The sequence below is a fragment of the Rhipicephalus sanguineus genome, chromosome 10 (assembly GCF_013339695.2).
Source record: "Rhipicephalus sanguineus isolate Rsan-2018 chromosome 10, BIME_Rsan_1.4, whole genome shotgun sequence".
Lineage (NCBI taxonomy): Eukaryota > Metazoa > Arthropoda > Arachnida > Ixodida > Ixodidae > Rhipicephalus > Rhipicephalus sanguineus.
Genome location: NC_051185.1, coordinates 75623615 through 75643501, shown reverse-complemented (window position 1 = coordinate 75643501; position 19887 = coordinate 75623615). Strand labels below are relative to the sequence as shown.

Genomic DNA, 19887 nt, shown 5'->3' with positions numbered 1-19887 from the left:
CTTGTTTTCCCGAGAAGTGGAAACTGCAAACCATTGGGAAAGATCTCTCTTGATAATGCTATTATTTAAGAATATGCGTAAGCGCAAGTGCCCAGTCGAAGTCAGCTGCATTGATTCAGTGAATTAAATGGTGGGGTAAGGGCCAAGAGTACTTTCTTTGATCTATTTATTGAATATATAACGTCGATTTGATGTGCTGCTTTCGCTCCAGCACTGATTATGGCCCGTACTCAACCACCGTGACGTCTCTTAGTATTCAAGAAAGGCCACTGTTTCGAAATGTTCAACCACATATGTTGTCCCTACCGCGCGCGAATTTCGAGCATAAATATGCAATGACCGCTGATTATTCTTCGGTAACTGAAGTGACGAGGGCAGTTTGGCGCGCAGATACGGACGAGCTGAGATATTAAATGTATCTGCCCATAGTCCCCCTTTCAGTGTTCTTCCTGTGCAAACATGCACAATTTGAAAGCACAACGTCTAATCTTCACTAAAATGAATAAACTGGCGACACTTCAAGCAATATAGCGTTTAGTTATTAACCGATATTTAGCAAGTTTGAGTAAGGTCGGTATCTTAAACAAAAAGTGCATGAATAGAACTATTGGTATCCAAGGACCTGTCATTGATGACACAGAAACGCTAGCCAATCATCTACAATTCACCGTATATATAGTACTTATCGCACCTACCGTGAATATTGTCAGCAACACCAGCACCAGCACCCATAGACTACTGCGTTCATCGTGCTTGGATGATTCTATCACGTCCCCCGGAGGATGCTCATATAAAGAGATGTCTTCTCCCCAAGCTAGCCTGAAAATGAGTTGTATCCAATAATGTTCGACGTATATGCCAAAACAAACTCGGATCGTACAGCACTACGAAGAATATCAAATACAAGAATAATCTAAACAAGGATAGCAAAAAAGTAAATATATTCGTTAATATATTAGCAGTCCTTGTGTTCATACATGGACAGCTCCTCAATCCACTATATTTGAGTTTAGACTCATCTAAAGAAACATTCATCACGAAGTTATTGCCACAAAACTTGACTGTCTATTGCTCGCAATGTCACTAGCTTAAAAACCACAGTGCCCACAACAGTAGACAAACGTTCGTTCATTATTAATTGTGGGTATCGTGGTCCTTCAGCCAGTGATAATACTTTTTTTGTAACGATCTTTGTTAACGCGTTGATATATAATATACATGGAATACAGTATCGCATGTGTATTATGTACACCAAAATATTGCAGTGGCGGGACTGCAATTCAATGTTTTTTTCCATTGAAAAAATATTTCGATGGCCATTTCCGCGCCGACAGTTGTTATGCTTCGAAATTACACATGCTCTCCTTTCCGTCTTTTTTCGTGGACCTGCTAAGTTTTCTGTCAGCATCTAAACATGGGCTAATGTAATGTCTTTGCCAAATACAGGATTTTATTTCAGAGGATACGCAAAGCAAAAAGGCAAAACAAAATTTTTGTGTGACGATCAACCGTTCAAAGTCATCACGGACGAGGAAGGGACTTGATACGGTGACAGAATTGTGTCTCTTCCTCATCCCTGTCATAATTGTGCAGTCAATGATGACAATGGATTACCAACTCGGTCATCTCTACGTTCTCCTAGGTCAAAATTTTAGAACATAGTAGGTTTTAGACGCGGTTCTATGGGAACATTTGCGTTTTCTACCGTGCGTACTTTTGATTACAAGGTTCCCGAAAATGGTATAATTTCCAGAATTTTACGTTGTGTTTAACGGTTCTAAAACATGAAAGAACATAGTAGGTTTTAGACGCGGTTCTATGGGAACATTTGCGTTTTCTACCGTGCGTACTTTTGATTACAAGGTTCCCGAAAATGGTATAATTTCCAGAATTTTACGTTGTGTTTAACGGTTCTAAAACATGAAAGAATTTGTGAAACACGTTTTTAACGAATGTGAACTGTTGAGACAACACAAAAAAAGCATAACTATCAATAATGGGCGAAATGGAACATTTTTAGTGAAATTTTCTTCGCGCCCCGCTTTCAGCCATTTCCTAAAGCTGGAATGACCCTCATGTGCAAATATTTTTGGCTCCTCTCACAATATCTTGGGAAGGTGCTCTGTGTGTAATATATATATATTGTAAGGAAGAGAGCGCCGCTGGGGCGCGAACGCGCGCTCGGCTACAGGAAGACGAGGCAGAAGTGAATAAGAACAGCCGGCCTGCGAACGGGTGTTGTCTCTTGTTTCTCGGTTTCTTCATCACAGTGGCGCAGTCTACGAACTATCAACCGTAAGTGCGCCCTCGTGGCTCATCGGCGCTGCGGACCTTCCCTCCAAGGAACGCTTATGCAGCCCGTCTCGCTACAACTGCCGGAAGCACCTGTGCCACCATTCAAGGACGGCGTCCAGGCCTCCTCCGTGGCTCAAGGGCAGGCTTTTCCCGGCACCGCCACGACAGTACACAGCCTACCGTTGCCTGGGAATGCCATCCACGCTTCCCGCAGCGACAACGGCTTACTCGGTGCTCCATCGGCACCCGAGCCGCTTAGGGGTGCTGTCCAAGCTCCCTCAGACAAGGGTCCCTCTTCTGTGAGTGTGTTCAACTCCTCGGACGTCACCACTGGCTCCACGCGCGGCTCGCCCGAGAGCGCCGCCGAGCTTTCCGCCACCATCGCGCGACTCCGAGTCACGGTGAACGCCTTGGCAGCGTCAATCTCCGTGCTGTGTCCTGCCGCCTTGCCAGCACTGCACTCACTCAATGCCGCGTTGGCCGCCGCCGCCTCGCAAGACCATGAAGAGAGCTCACCCGAGAGCCGCAGAAAGCTCCTGAATGCCCTCACGGAGCTCTCATACCAACTAGGCTGCTTGGCGTCGTCATGCTCCGGAGTTTCGGCTGCCGTACCACCATCACCGGCTGCCTGCGAACTACCGGAGTTTCGCGGCTTTCAGGACGACGTCGACCATTGGGTGGCCACCGTCAACGCTCTAGGAACTCGTCAAGCGTGGACGGACCAACAGAAATGGTGCATGGCCATTGACCGCCTTCGTGATGCTGCCAAAGCATGGCACAACTACGAAGGCGTGAAAGAACAATCCTGGCATCAGTGGTGTGCAAGATTGACTACTGTTTTTCGACGACTTTCTCATGCCTGTGATACCCTCCCTGCCGACTCAATTTATACCACGGATGGGAGAGGTGAGGCACACCACCTCGACGTGGCACCTCGACCCTCCACCACCTTGCCTCCTCTCGGTGAACGAGATCATGAAGGGTACGGTACAGCTGTGCCCTTTACCGACGTTCCCTCTCTCGGACATCGAGCTCACGTAGAGCACCAGCTCGATGGTCTATCGGAGCCCTCCAAACCCACGACAGAAAGCTGCTCGGGCTGCCCTACAACTGAACCCGGCGCCATAACGTCACTGAGACAGGCCGAGACCACCCCTCATCCAGCGCAGTTGGAGGAACCGGCCCCAGATTCGCCTTCGCTGGGGCACATGCAGATACCAGCTCCTCTCGTGCTTGCCACACCTACAGTAAAGGCGCCAGAAGAGCCCGAGCCATCCATCACTGTGCTCGCTGACGAAGGTCATGAGGCGCATAACCTCGGCGCTGAAGGTGCCCGCAGTAGCCACTCCAACCAAAGCTTCGCTGATTGTCCCGCGGCAGACACGACCGGCCGCGAGCTGTGTTCTCCGCCACAGATGGGAGAAGCTACGTGGCTACTCTCCACATCAAACAAGACCACCAACAAGCCCCTCACTCAGACAAGGAAACCAGAAAGTGGGGGGCATATGCAGCTGTCCTCTATGTGGAGCCTGAAAAGAATAAACGCCCGTTACTCGGCAGCGTGGCACGCCCCACCTAGCTCGTGTGGTGGGAGCGCGTCGATGAGATTTGGTCCGTCAGCTGCAAAGTTGCAGAGACGCGCGCAACGACAGAACTGCGGTGACGACACATCAGTGCAGTCATATGCCGTTCATCGTAAACATCCTACAGTGCGTCAAGAAATGCGACGAGAGAAGCGACAGCGGCAGCTACGACCTTCCCTCAATAGCCAGTGCCGACCGCCAGAAACATGTACACTACAACATACCCAGTCGCAGCTGAACCGATATCTGCAAAGACCGCCAAGCAGCAGTCAATTTCGCCCACCAGAGACGTTTCGGCAGCTCGTCATGCTACGTCGCAGTCGTGGCCGAGTGTAAGGAAGAGAGCGCCGCTGGGGCGCGAACGCGCGCTCGGCTACAGGAAGACGAGGCAGAAGTGAATAAGAACAGCCGGCCTGCGAACGGGCGTTGTCTCTTGTTTCTCGGTTTCTTCATCACAATATATATATATATATATATATATATATATATATATATATATATATATATATATATATATATATATATATATATATATATATATATATATATATAACTTTTTAGAGAAATAAATTTTGGCCAATCGCCAAAGTTAGGACAGTTGGTGTGATATGACCCCTATATAAAAGCGACATTGCAGCAAATATATTAATAATAGAATCAGCTCGCTTATGTACTCATCTGTTGAAATTATCACATAAGGGTAAATGAAATAGTGAGAGTGCGACCTGTGATTCATTTACGTACTGAATACGCACTTCTAGGCATGAAAACCAAGTTATACTTCGCATAGCTGGCGCTGTTACCAGAGCGTTATTGTGAAGGCCAGCGTGCTGAGAGCTGACGCCATCATGATGAGCCAAGAGAAGATGCTGATCCAGAACCGAAGGCACAGCATCCAGAGCACTGTGATACCTGCGGTGAACAAAAGGGGCGCACGAACGCTTAGAGCTAACTCGGTGCATTATATTTGTAAGAGTACAGCACTGCGGTTTATTGAGTGAATGAGCAAAAATGTGTTGGGCTTGCATGGATTTCAACAAGCCTGACGCCTAATCCGATGAGGGGGATTAACGTCTATATGCAGTACACGTGACGTTCAGTACAAATGTGGGGCACCGATGGACGTCGAGTTAAAATTAATAAATTGCGGTACTTTGAGTTGGCTCGAAATCTTTAAACTTCAACCTTAAAGATTATTTTCCTTGTTTATCAAAGGAAATGAGGCTGCCTGACGTGTACAGGAAAAATCGTACGTGCATTGATAACCTGATCCTCGCCACAAGCACTCCGTAATCACAATGCGTAGTTTATCGTTCAGTTGGTTAGCTTAAAAAAATTCTTGCACAACTCTATTTGCAGCAGACATTAAACACAACGCCTTACCTATTCCTATAAGCACCACGAAACCCATTTCGTCCATTTGCCAAAGTAGATCGCCAGCAAGTATCTGGAAATACAGATAAAAAAGGCGCTTGCCTATTACGTTCTTGCTGTACAAAATCTTATGTACGAGAAACGTTTGCACGGATGTTTCACTCACCTTCGAGTCCCTTTCCCTCAGTATGAGTTGACGAACTTCGGCTGCTTGCGCCGGGCAAACATAAGGCAGTAGGCCGGCACTGCGTGGCAAAAAAGAGGTTGTGACCTCTTAGATGCTAAGTTAAAACCGATTGGTGGGCTAGCTAGTACTGAATATCCTTAAGTTTAGCACACAGAAACACGAGGACATACGAGTAAGCAACGCCCGAGGACACAGCGCTACTAACAATTGAAGGTTTATTGCACATGGCCACAGCCAAAATACTAAAGTACAAGAAGAAAATGGTGTATAGGAAGGAGGGGATGCTGTTAGTTCATATTCCGTGCGGTGGTGATATGACACCCTTTCCTTCTTGTTACGTTGCGTTCATGGTCTTGTCATGTGCAATAGACCATAAGGTAGCGCTGCCAGTGTCCGTGTCTTCCTTGTGTACTCGTGTTTCTGTGCGCTTACCCTAAGGATGTGCACTTAAACGCCCCATCAGCGTTACTCAAGCATTGGTATTGTGTGCACAAAGAAAATCACTTGACCTACATTTGCATCCACGCAACGTTCCTTCAAGAAGTAAGAGTCACAGGAGATTGTTCGTATAAAAAATTTCACATGCATGTCCAACCAAGCAACATCCTGCTTCAGTACATGATGATTTCAAAAAACCGATTGTCCTTGTTGATAAGGTCGCATCAGCGACGCTCGCATGCATACTCTCGGGTGCACATGCTAAAGGGCTAAGTGTCCAGACAACGGCACTAGTCAAAGAGGCAAGCACATTGTCTTGTCTTTTTCGCCGTCTGGTATTCCGAGCCCTTCGTTCATAAGGAGCACAAGGTCGTACTCACCTTTCCTTTGAACATTTTTCCACGCACATCCACGCTGATCCAGATTTCTCAAGTAGCCTGTTGAAGCAACAAGATAGTAAAAAATCAGTGATAGTCAGCGGAAACTTACGCATCTATATTATGAATAATGAATGCTTCTTTTAAGAGCACTTGAGGGGCCTGGGCTGTCGTATGCTGTCATCGCTTGGTGTAACGCAGACAAAACAACGTATAGCATAGCCATCTGTAGCATACTGAGCGTGCGCTCGCGCCAAGAAGTCTTCTTACTCTTGTTCTTCGAGCGCCTTGAGGATGATATTAAGTGCGGAGCACTTTAGAGACCCGGGCTGTCGTATGCTGTCGTCGCTTGGCGTAACGCAGGCAAAACTACGTATCAAAATGAAAAAAAAAGGAAGCAATCGAGATATACAAAAATAGAAAAAGAAAGCGAAAAAATAGAAAGGAAGATAAAAATGCATAGACATAAAGAGAGAAAAAAATTGCAGGCAGTTCGCACTAAGTCGCGCAAAGCATGGCACAGCGAGGTACGGACCCGTCGCCACTTGTACTCCCCGTCGACCGACACGTCTACCTTCGAGATGCGTGACTTCCTCCTCGGGAGTACGCAGCCAGCCTATGCAGTATAGAGCGAGGGTTGCACGCGATTTCTCCGTCGATAGGCGTGGCTTAGCTACTGCGCATGCGCGGCCTGGCCATGTGGTGCGGTATCTGGTCGCTAGACGACGCCATGCTTGCTTACTCTTTACTTCTATCTTTTCTTTTTCTCTCTCTACTGCTTTCTCTCTTTTTCGTTGATGTTCTCTCCATCTCTTTCTTTTTTCTGCATTTCTTTCGCTCTATTTCTCTCTTTCTCTTTCTTTCTTTGCTAAGTTTCACTCTCTCCCCTCCCCTTTCCCTCCTCCTCACTCTCACATCTCTCCTCCTCACCCTCAATTCCCTTTGCCACCCCCTGGCTACATTATACTAGACAAGAGAGAGATATATAAAAGCGAAGGAAAGGCAGGGAGGTTAACCAGGTTGAACCCGGTTTGCGACCCTACACGGGGAAGGGGGAAGGGGAGAAAAAAGAATAGAGAGAGCAAGGAGGAAAGAGGGAACAAGTAATACGCGCACACACATCAGTGTTGACCGCATACACAGACAGTCACAACCAAGAAGTGTTTGACATTGCCTGGATAGCCGAGTGGTGAGGACGCTTGCCTTCAAATCGAAGGTACGCGTGGTCGAATCCCGCCTCGTGAAGAACTTTTCTTGGGCAAAAATTTCTCTCCTTCTCTATCTTTATATCTTTCTTCCCATCTCTCTCTTTATTTCGCTCTTTCTTTCTTTATTTCTCTCTCTCTCTGTACTCGCTCTAAGGTAGCCGCGCAGTGGTACATACCCATTAAGGTGATGATACAAGTAGTTTTGTGCAATCGACTCGCAAGGAGCGATTTGCTAAATAGCTTCGCTGTTAAAAAAGACAGAAAAAACTGGAAAAGAGAAAAAGAAAAAGAAAGAGAGGAGGAAAGGAAGAGAAAAGCGAAGAGAAACAAAGAAGGCTACCCAGCTCCGCGCTTTGGAACCTTATTGAGAATCAAGAGACAATCAAACCAAGGAAATTATAGGGGACATTATTTGTAGTAATTATGATATAAATGTGACGAAATTAAAGTAAACGAAAAAACTTGCCGCCGGCAGCTACCCAAGCTGCAACCTTCAAATAATCCGTTCGATGCTCTGCCATTTAAGATACGGTGGCAGTCGCCCTCCCGTCCACTTTAAAGGGTATATCTGTGCATTTGTTTATAACTGAGAAATCGGAGTTTAGAAATTTTTCAGTATGTAAATTCCGTGTTTATAAAAAATTGTTGCCTGTCAACTGATTTTGTATCGTAGCTTAATACTCAGTTTTTTTTATCGATTGCGGATAAAAATGAGCTAGTATATGACGTAAGTCGAAGGCTCTGTGTAGACGAACAATCGGTTCTTTTCTTTTAGTTTAATTTGTTGTCCTACTCCAGTGCGACATCCGCAACTCCAATACCGCTATCATGTTCATGTGCTAAGGGACGGCCTCCATATTATATGCGGTATTTCATTTGGCATTGCAAGTCATTCTGCCTAATAATTCGTACAATTGTGCCATTTTCATTATATCTGAAACCTTTGACGGTATTATTAAGGAGAAATTATTGCGTTACTGCATGACCGACAACTGCAAGTGTGCACTGAATTCTGCATAATATATGGGATGCAATGAGTGACCGACTGTAGAAGACAAGACTTTTGGATGAAAATTTATCCAAGTAAATTATGGATGTCTTACGTGACAAAACGAGCATGTGATTATGAGGAACGTCGTAGTGGGGTACTCAGCATTAATATTGACCATCTGGGGTCCTTTAGTGTGCGCCTAAATCTAAGAACGCGGGTGCTCTTGCATTTTTCCCAGTCGACATGCGGCTGCCGGGGCTGGGAATCGTACCGGAGATTTCGAGCTTGCGCAACAGCTTAGTCGCTGAGGTACGACGGCGCCAAATGGATAACTTGAACTGATATTTCTAGAATGTAACAAGAACATGCGCACATTGACGCAGCGCGTTTAAAGCTTCCTGAAGCCCTCCCTGAAATAACAATAGAGTAGAGAGTTCATGCGTACTTTGCGAGGCAAGAAAAAAGGTAAAAAAAACACCACTTGAGAGAGAATTTAGCCAATTTAGCATCAGTGTTTTGATGGGCTTAGTTTAAGTGCTGTTTACTTACTTCCTCCCACGCATATCCTGGCCGGATAGTGGAACGCCGATGAGTTTCCGGTTCCGGTTGTCGAGGCCACACAGGTTGCCAAAGCTGTCCGCATGATGCAGCAGACCCATGTAGTCCCGGCGGGAAGCTGCAGCTATTGCGACGCAGACCTGGCATCAAAAGATAAACAGCGCAGTTACGCCAGTCATCATCACCCCCCGGCATAATGTGGCAATAAATAGGCTTTGTGCATGACCGCACCTCTTGCGAGCTTGCCATTGTAAGCAGGGCGTGGTATGAAAAAAATATTGCGAGCCATTCTCCTCCGTAAAGGTGGATGACCAGTGAGGCTGTTCAGCAGTGACACAGAGGTGACATGGCGGAGACCAATCTATCATCAAAGGCCAGGTTGTGAACGCGCCCATCTATACTCAAACCACTGTGCAGAGTCTACCGCGACATGTCAGCGATGACACCGCCATCGAGATGCACATTAAGCGACGTTTTCTCGCCAAGCCCACCGACAATTCTTCGCTTTGCAACGAGTAGGCTTCAGTGCAACCTGCAATATGGGAAAGCCAGTTTACAAAGTCCAAGCTTACAGCAATCCCCTTTAAGTCCGCTTCACTTCTAAGCACAAATGTACTGCGGGAAAGATATTTCTCAAGGGGCAATATAAGCCGATTTATATCAAGATATGAAGTGCCTAGGGCCTTATTTTTATCATGTTATTAATTCCTGTTGCCGCGAGGTACGCGCATGTCCTGGAGAGCGCATGTCCAGGAAGAGCAGCTGTTGCTCAGCCGCTGAAAGAAACATTTTACACACAGTTCTTCCACTGCTACCTAGGGAACGCTACGCCCCTCTCCACCCGTACACACACACACACACACACACACACACACACACACACACACACACACACACACACACACACACACACACACACACACACACACACACACACACACACACACACTCCAGACAGAGCGCGGAGTATAACTTATTTACACATTTTCATGCATTAGTTCTTCCGCTACTTTCTAGGGGGCGCTAGCGGTTTCCTGTGGGCGGAAACGAAGAATTCCTACCAATGATTCATGTTCCCTGTAAAATTGATGCCTCATGCACATCTAGGCTTGGACGTACTTGGTGCAAAACGCTCCTTCGCTTATAAGACCGTCAGTCCTTTTGCTGGTGCATCTCACTCAGGTGTGGTCGGAACAAACTGAAACCTAAGGACTGGCTCGGTAGATAGTCTTTTCGATATCTTAGGCACCCAATTATGGCTAGCCTTAAGGAGTGCGTACAATGAAAAAAAATGGGCTAGTGATTTCAAGCTATGCGTGATGCTCGTAAGCGTCACGAGCCTGCAGATTCCAACGAAAAAGGGAAACACATAAAACTGTATACGATATAAATGAGGCTACATTTCCGGTAAGGCCATGTGTTCGTCTCGGCTTTATTCTTGCGTGAGGTTTCGTTACGCTTCTTAGCATCACGCTTAGCATTAGGCGTTCCAATAATATAGAGTAGGAATATTAGAGCGAGACCGCTCCGTAAAAAGGAAATAAGCCAGGTCCCGTAGGGGTCTTCTAGGTCGAAGTAGACGTGACGTAGCTTGTCTCCAGGATCCCAGTTAAAGGTGAATGTCCGGTCACATGTTTGCAGTCAGCTTTCCGGGTCTTCATAGTGTGATCTGCAGAACGTAGACGGCACCCTGGGTTTCTGCAGTACGACCACAGAGAGTGGTACATGGGTTGTCATTGTAACGGCCATATTCTCCAAGGTTGCCGTTGTCTTGTCGGGTAGTGTTCCGTGATGTGAAGGCAGTTCTTGTAGCCGGCGGCTGACTCGAAGGTCCGGTTCAGCGTTGTTTTCCTCACGGCTTAGGTTTAAATCACGGCTGTTTTGGGGCGTCTGCTACACGAACACAAAAGCACGTATACATCTTGAGAAAAAACGATGTTACGGTTAATGTGTAAGTGAAGTTTGTGTTTTGTGTTACGCATACAAGTGCTCAAGAACACTGGGATCATGTTTTACTCGTGGCGCAGATTCAGAGCACTAATACATAGCAGGAGTCATATTCATCAACGAAAAAAAAAATCATTACTAGTAAGGGAAGGAAGGTTTATCGATGAATTAAATGCTCATTTCATACACCGATTAAGTCATGGAGACTGTTATACAGCTACTATTTGCTGTGTTCTGCGCTACATTGAGTTTATTTTTTTGGTGAATATGGCGGATGCAATATCTTGTCGAAACGTCGGCTACAGCGACATCCCGTGTCCAGAAATTTTTGATCTCTTCAAGCTTCCGTCTTCCCCCGAACTTCTGCCATTTTCGGTTTAATATCTGCAACATGTGGGGCAATCTAAACAAAAGATTATTATGACCGGTACTTAAGCTTCCATTATGTTTCACCGTGTTGTTGGAAATACTCCATTAAATGACTCAGATAAAAATCTAGAACCATTTTTGTTCTTTTTTACACCGTAACAAGACACGAAATTTGGTGAAACAAGTTACGTTTAACGTTGCGAACTGTACAACGATTGCGACAACACTTTCTCTATTTCAGGCTCAGAAGTGCGCCCTAAAGAGAAGAGTTTCGGTCGATGTTACTGCAGTGTGTACACCCTACGTTGCGAGGGTTCTATTATTCCAGTTTTCTTACTTCTGTAAACGAAAGAACAAAAACTAGGCCATTGTTCATTCGGGGCCAAGTCAATTCCTTTTAACCAAATTTACAAACTCCGATGGGCGTCGCAACACGCCAGTGTTCACTGGAAGGGGAACTATCGGAGATCGATGCTCTTTCCGCCGGTGTTCCGACCCGGCACAGCACCGATCGAACAACTTGCGAGCGTGGCCGTTGCCGAATGAAGCCGTAGCGAGCCGGTATCTACGGTGCCATCTTAGCCTTTCAGCGCATTAATAACTTTGCTCACTAATGTCGCTTTGACACGGATGTCGGTCCAACGAAGGCGGCGCGTGGACACCAAGAATAAAACTACGCGGGCGCGTGACAGCATTCGCTGTAACTTGCTTTCGCGGAAAAAGACGCGCTGTTTGCGTCCTAGCTCTTGGTGCATCTAAATGCAAATGAACTCCAGAACGTGACAGCTGCAGCCGATCTGAATGGCTTGCTGTCTTCCGCACGATTTCTAAACCGTTTTTTTTTATTGCTTCGTGAATGCTAGAGCTACCGAACCTCGAACGTTTCAAAAACTTGCACACGGGCTTACAGAAAAGGCTGGAATAAAGGGAACAATAACAGAAGAAATACAAGAACGCTTTATCGGGCCTACAGCGTACATAGCAGGTTGAAGAAAATCGGGCTATAGGTGTTTCAATACACTTTACGAAGGTCATGCTTTCCTAAACAGTTCTTGCACAGGCTGTTACAGCATTAGATTCACAGAAGTGTTATACAGTGTTGGTGTTGGCGGTCGTGATGTTGCCACAGGCGGGGTTAGCTTAGTAGACCTGGTAGGTAATTTCTCCGCCTGAGCGAGTGCTTCCATGCAGTATGTCTCACCATGTATCACTTAAACTGTTCTCTCACATAAAACCTAAAAGAATACCAGACGCCTCCTTGCGAATCATCCGCGCACCTTCCGGAACGCCAATCTCTAGCAGCAGTCGCGGGGAAACCATCTGTTCTTCATATTGCCCACGAGTCTATCCCTTTCATGGCAAAAGAACTTGCAGGGCCAGATGTAGGGATCTGTATCCCCAACTTCTTTGCACTGAGTACACAATGGGGAAGGAGTGCCCCTTACTTTAAACAACTATGCAGCAATGCAGGTCGATCGTGTTCTTACTCTATACAGTAGAGTTGACTCGGTGGGACTAAGTCCTCTTGTGACATAGGGCTGATGTGGCGAATTCCATAGAGAGCGAAAATGACATCCAATTGTCTCTTTTTGTTGTCGCTGATTCACAAGAGTTCTCACAGTCGGTGGTCTTGAAAGTGCTACGCTAAGGTATACCTGCTCTTTCGTTGTCGCTAACTCCAACATGCGGAGCTCACCACTGGAAAGTTATCTGAATTACTTTTTTGGTAGCTTCTTTCAGTGATGCTGATGACTGGCAGAAGAACTTATTTGGGGGAGTCCAGCAGTATTATGCAATGTATGACAGTGTATGAAGTGTATACAATCAGTTACACAATACATCAGTTATACTATGTTATGAAATCACTACGTCGAATGAAATGAGGTGCCATGTTCAACGCAATGATAACATATTCGAATAAAAATGCATCTGACCAATCAAATACGCATAACAGCAGTCGAAAAGATCCGCAGTTAATAGTACAATAATCCTTCTTGACACATTAATGAACATTAATGCACGCATGAAATGCTAGAATGAGTAATCGAAACGAGACATTCGCGCACGAGGAAATTCAAATACACATCAAAGCTCCTGCTTTATCTGAGCTTAAGGAGTGCATCGCTAAGCGAGACAGGATAGGCAGTTGAGAGTCGAGATTTCGTTGCACCAGCATCCAGCCGACACAGTTTGCCATCCAGCAACTGAGGCCAGCAAAAGTAAATACTCAATCCGAAGTGTTTCCCTATTTCAGAGAAGCACTTATAAGTTAACCATGTGAGACGAAATTGACACGTTAAATGAGTTGGGAAATAAATGAAGCAGAGGCATAGCAAGAAAAATTTTCCCTCCCTTGGCCGAAGTCAGGAAAAAATTTCACGTGCTGAGTTTTCGTTTTTTCGGCCATTGTTTCTGAGTGGTGGCACTGAATAGACAGTCTCTAATCGATTTGATCGCAGCGACGTGTAAAAAGTCCACGTTCTCAATTTAGCAAACGACATGTTCACATCTAAGTCCCCTAAATGGAATCGGCGCTTGCGAAAAGCGCTTACCGACAAAAAGACCAATCATGCTGCCAGTTGGTTTTTAGAGACAATCCCAGTAGACTACAATATGCAGCTCTTTTGGGCGTTGCATATGATGAGCATTCATCATACTTAAAAATAAATTATATCGTGCTTCAATCCGTGGTTACTGCACCTAACAAAGACACAGAGCGATGATTACCAAAATATAGTCGTTTTTTAGCCTTTTGTTTAAAAACCGAGTTTGGCATTTATTTTTTCTTTCTTAAATGAACTCATACAAACAAATCAATCAGTTGTATTTCTATAAAGACAGTTATTTAACCCACATATGCCCAGTGTCTTACATATAGGACGCTTCTTTGATGCACCCTAACATCGCTATTTCTTTAGCTGATGACTAGCGCCACCTACAGCACATAAAGCAGGCCCCATTCTCAATGTGTGCAAGCCTAGACATTGCTTGCTTCTGATGCTGCAACGTGCCGACCGCTTTCTTCGGGCAAACGCGTGCTTTGTGTGAAAGACGCCATGGAGAGGAAGAAGTGCAATGTCGGTGTGCACGTGAAATGTTTCAAGGCTTACAACACCCGCATATAGTACCCCTAAAGCCCAGTGTCCTATATGTATAGGACGCGGCTTGAAAAACAGTGTTTCATTTACCTGGTAGTAAATAAAGAACTTGTGCTTTCTTTTCAGGGCAGAAGCATAGGCGTGCGCACAGGGGGGCATGGAGGCGGCCGCCCCCCCCTAATTATCTGAGAGGGGGGGGGGGCGCAACATCTGCCCCGTACATTGACAACATCTGGGGTTTAACGTCCCAAAACCACGCTATGATTATGAGAGACGCCGTAGTGGAGGGCTTCGGAAATTTCGACCACCTGGGGTTCTTTAACGTGCACCTAAATCTAAGTACACGGGCTTCAAACATTTTCGCCTCCATCGAAATTGCAGCCGCCGCGGCCGGGATTCGACCCCGTACATTGACCCTTCTAGTCACTTAAGAGGGGGGGGGGGGCGCAAAATGTGCCCCATACATTGACTTAGTAGAGTGGGGGGGCGCTGCGATGGACCATTGCCCCTCCCCCCCCCCCCCTGCTGATGGAGAACCCTGCGCACACCTATGGGTAGAAGTACAATTTTTGTGAAAAAAAAATATTTGTTGTGTCACTTTTTCTGAGTTTGGGCATATATGGGTTAACACAACAAAGACTACGAAAGCGTAGAAAAAAAAAAGATTTGCTTTAGAACATATGACAACGGGAACCTTCTGTGCCTGCTTAATGGGTATTTGCCACTTTTATGTCAGTTGACATTGTTCCACGCTGAAAGAAAGGCTTGCGCTGACAAAGCAAGTTCGGTTACAATGTGCAGAAACATTTTTTCTGCACCATATAAAAAAATTTGTTGATACTGAGAAATAGTCGGGGCTTTTCCCTGACTGTGAATGCCTGAACACACTGCGTTGTAACTTATGTGCTTATTGTGGACTCTTTCAAGACTGGGAGAAACAGCGCTAGACATAGGACGGTGATAGAAAGACAGACAGCGCTCTGATGTCCGTTGTTCTATCATTATCCAGTGTATAGCACTGTTTGTTCCAGTATTAAAGTTGTACAAACCCGCCCATGCAGTTAAGTGGACTACTGCAGCTTACTGGAGACCCATAATCAGGCTCTCTTGAGCACTTATATTGCTTCCAGGTCCAAGCCGTCTACATCTTGTAAAACTACATGCCGGACAGCTATGGCTGTAGGAAGTGGAAGAGGTGGAAAACCTCCTGAAACCGGACACTTCTTTAACTTCCGTTGAGTGGACTTACCATATACACGGCAAAAACGGAGAAGACCATGAGTGAGAAGACGTCCTTGCATTCCCGGACCTGATCAGGCTTCCGGAAGTCCGTGACTTCTCCGTCACCCGCCTCCGGGATCGACTGCCAATGGAACAAAACTGCTCATTAAAAATATGAAAGTGTTTGAAGCTCTTGACCCGCTGAGTGAAGGCTTGGTTGTTTTGAACGACGTAAAAACCGTTGCCAAAACTGGATGTAACCCTGATCCTTGAATAACCATCTGGTAGTGGCGCTCGCATGTAGGGCGTTCTTCTGCCATGGTGTATTCCTCGAGTTAACTTTGTTTCGGCGCTCTGCCAAAGCGGGTCTGGAGGCCACGTAGCGAAAAGCGCGTGGTTGAGATGAGCTCTGCAAGGTGGCGCAACGTTCCCGTCCGCTCACAAGGAAAGCGTTTGCTATGTCAGTGAAGTGATCGAATTAATTTTAATTAATTACCCTAAGAGTTAATTGGTCCTTATATATTAAACTTGTGCTCCGGTGTACGTATCCAATATAACTCTTAACTTGAACAAGAACCATTGATTTCGTGCCAGTTTGATTTTATATGAAGCTTTTTTTCTTAATCATTCAGAAAAGCGGAAGTGCTCGACCCGAAGTGCTTCGAAGTAAAACAAGAGTGCCGCTAAAAAAGAAAAAAAACAACAAGCCGCTCTCTGTACCAATGAAGAGAAGTCATTTGGCTGAATCAAAATGATACAGGCGGTGCAATACATGCTTACTTTAGTAATGCCATCAATAGCGCAGATGCTAAATGAGCTCTCGAAGATAAGGTCAACAAAGAGTCGAGGGACTCGACCAATTTCGCCTGTTGACTGTGCCGAATACAAATATCGACATCTGACAAAGAAATTATTCTTGGCGCGTACTAGTGCAATCATCTTTTCAAATATAGAGTGCTCAGGCTTGCACATTCTCAAAGGAAATCACCGTTCTTCAAGAGAAATTAATTCCATCCCAACAGTATATTACGCATTGCGTTCATCATTATCGTATGGTGGGTATACCATATGTACAAGTAAATCAACGTATGTTTTGTTATTTTCCACCGCACACCGTAATTGAGTGGAATCATCTTCCTCCTGATGCGGCATCAATAGCTGATACCCAGTTTTTCGTGAGGCACATAGCACCGCTGCATAAATAGTAGCCGGAGCGTCTTTTCACCGTCTCCAACGAAAAGTACAAAAGTACTTCGAACATGACTGGACGGCCCGATATCATTGATTTTTTTATCAGTCCTTGAAGATCACGAGGACACCGTGTACAATAATTCGACAACTTATATAGGGCGTAGTAGTCACAAATTGTACTATTTTCTCGCTGAAAGGATAGAACAACGTAGCTTTCTGAAGTGTTGAACGTCGTGTATGAGAGCGTGGTGCTTTACTTCTCACACATGCTATGCCACCCATTGACACGCTGTTTTCACGCAAGGACACGCGCCAGAAACTAGTAGTTTAGAATAACAGAGAGCTGACCTGGTTGGTAAGTATTCATTCTAAAGAGACAGGGCGTGCAAACACGTGTTTGCACGCCCTGTCTCTTTAGAATGAAACTAGTAGTCCTCTATGCCAGCAGCCCCTAAGGCTTACTCACAGTGTTAGGAGCTAGTCATTTCTGCTTACTGATCTGGAAATTGTATGAGGTAGAATATTTGCCTATAATTTATTGGCCCGCTCGCGACCTCAAAGAAGCCTCTAGAAAATAAGTTTATGATACATGTTTACGAAAAAAACTGCTTAAAGTACTTAACGATGGCGAATGTTGGCATGCACATCAGGCACTCGCCTAGCTTCCAAAATACCCACATCGCGTCCTTGTTCAGATCTGCTACATTTTAAGTTTTATTTTTTAAGCATTATCTTATCGCTGCGTGTTTTACTGCAGGAAGCCGGCTGCACTGTCTTTACCCCTGTGTCGCTTTTTTTTTTGGCGCAGTCTAAGCTCACCTCAGCAAAATTATATTAAAATCGGTGGTCTCATTCTCGACACATGCTACGTCATAGCATTCCTGCAGGCAAATTGCAAAGCGCGCCATCATAATTAAACCGAATGACGTTTTTAACTAGGTAGTCCTGCACACCGTAGAATAAAAGTGGCATATTATTTACGAGGAAGACCCCCACGCTATCAGCGGCACCTCGTGTGTTCTGCGTTCCTTGAGTTTGTGTTCTTGTTATAGTTTCTGATGATTATAATCTGCATCTATCCGAAAGGTCAGATGCTGGAACCTCATATGACAAAATGTCAGTATTTATGAAAGTCAATACATCTTTACGCCCCATAAGTGCCACCTACAGAACTGACAGCACCCAGTACTGCCCTCCAACAAACATAATTCAAGAATCGCTACAACCTTATGCTGCGGTGATAAGGGACGAATCTTCGCACGCCCACTTGGAAGTTCGGCCATTTCACATCTGTTTCTACGCTCCATCGGGCCACAAAATCTATTATCGAGTATTATAATTCTGCATAAACCCAATGGAGAATGTGATTGCCCAGTTCAACTTAATCACCCGCAAAGCCATGCAATAGACCAAGTACAGAACAGAGCTTATGCGCACGTAAAGGAATTGAAACGACGATGTACTGAAAACAACTACGTACTGAAAACAACTACGTAAACAATCTCTGTTTCAGGAGTGCATACAGCGAACTTATACCAGGATTGAGAAAAAACGATGCTTCAAGGCTCTCTCTGTTGAATCAAGTGCGAGTTCACAAAGCATGCAAGGCTTGTGAAGGGCAGTTGTCTAATCCACCGAGATTTTACGATGTGGAGTTACCGTTCTGTGTCACCTGCCAATTGGCACAACTGGCCCCACCACGGTGGTTTAGTGGTTATGGCGCTCGACTGCTGACCCGAAGGTCGCGGGATCGAATCCCGACCGCGGCGGCTGCATTTTCGATGGAGGCGAAAATGTTTGAGGCCCGTGTACTTAGATTTAGGTGCACGTTAAAGAACTCCAGGTGGTCGAAATTTCCGGAGCCCTCCACTACGGCGTCTCTCATAATCATATCGTGGTTTTGGGACGTTAAACCCTAGATAAAAAATTGGCACAACTGCGTTGGAGCATTTTGTCTCTCACGTGTAAACGAAATCATTGATTGCATTACCGGTGACAACTAGCAGTCGCTATGTTCTGCATTCTTTTGTATTTCTACAATGTCGTTTCTAGTAGTACATACTTTACACTGTGATCCGACGTTATCTGTCTAACACATTACTATTGAAAAAATTCATCGTATTGCTTCAACTAGCTGCGCTGAATACGTGTTGTGGTAACGTGCTGCTCCCAGATAAAAAAAAAAAAAACGAACAGAATGGTCGACGTGCGAACGGGGGCGACCTCACTCTGATGGCACCAGAATTGAAGCCGAATAAATACATTTTCGGGAAGTATACGTAATATGCATTTCCTACATTTCTTTTGCGTAAGAAAACCAGGACTAGTTAAATTTGCATGATCAAAATATGAGCCATTAAAACCCAATTAACTGCGGTCCTTAGTTCTCAATGGCGAATGTCATCACATGGTGGAGGTTGTGCAGCGCTCACACACGGATGAAGGACAAGAACTGCTGGGGACATTCGCTGAATCTTGATCAATTTTTCATTCGGAAAAACACAAAAAAAGAAATCTATAAAAGTCATCACACCACCTGACACATGCTCGAAAGGATTCGGCACTTTTGGCTCTTGCCCCTTCACTGGATTCGGACACACTAATTTCTACATCAAATTGCCGCACGCGCTGAGTCAATACACTCCTTGTCCCTAAGCCTTATCTATGGATGTGTTCACACAGCATTCGTTCTCCATGTCGTTTCGAACATGAGTCGCGTGGTCCGATGACTTCTTTTGATTTCTGTCCTCGCTACGCTGAGCAGGGGTGATCACTCGCAGTCGCTCTAGCTAGCCTCGACGACAGACCGATGTCGCTAGCAACCATACTGGAATGCCATCCTGAAAAGTCATCGAGAATGAAGGCGACGAAAGTATTGTTACAATTTTAAGGACAACAGACTTGCACGAGCGGCTGTAGACTGATAGTGGTGCGATATACCACACAAGACTGACGAACTGTGACGTCCTGAGTGTGCGTACTACCCCCTCTCTTGTTCCCTCTCACTTTCTCTACTCTTCTCATCTTCAGCTTCCTCAAGACTCTCACCT

The 19887-nt window shown here is 45.5% G+C and overlaps 1 protein-coding gene across 1 annotated transcript in view; it reads right to left on the bottom strand.

The window, feature by feature from the left end:
• The window catches only part of LOC119372141 (choline transporter-like 1), an 83549-nt gene that overhangs the window by 43543 nt on the left and 20119 nt on the right, over window positions 1–19887 (bottom strand). The window contains exons 2-8 of the mRNA XM_049419605.1: window positions 15675–15788; window positions 9003–9151; window positions 6258–6314; window positions 5419–5497; window positions 5262–5325; window positions 4682–4790; window positions 696–819 (exon numbers count right to left, since the gene is read on the bottom strand). Of these exons, the coding sequence (XP_049275562.1) occupies window positions 696–819; window positions 4682–4790; window positions 5262–5325; window positions 5419–5497; window positions 6258–6314; window positions 9003–9151; window positions 15675–15788 (696 nt within the window). The remainder of the gene's footprint in view (window positions 1–695; window positions 820–4681; window positions 4791–5261; window positions 5326–5418; window positions 5498–6257; window positions 6315–9002; window positions 9152–15674; window positions 15789–19887) is intronic.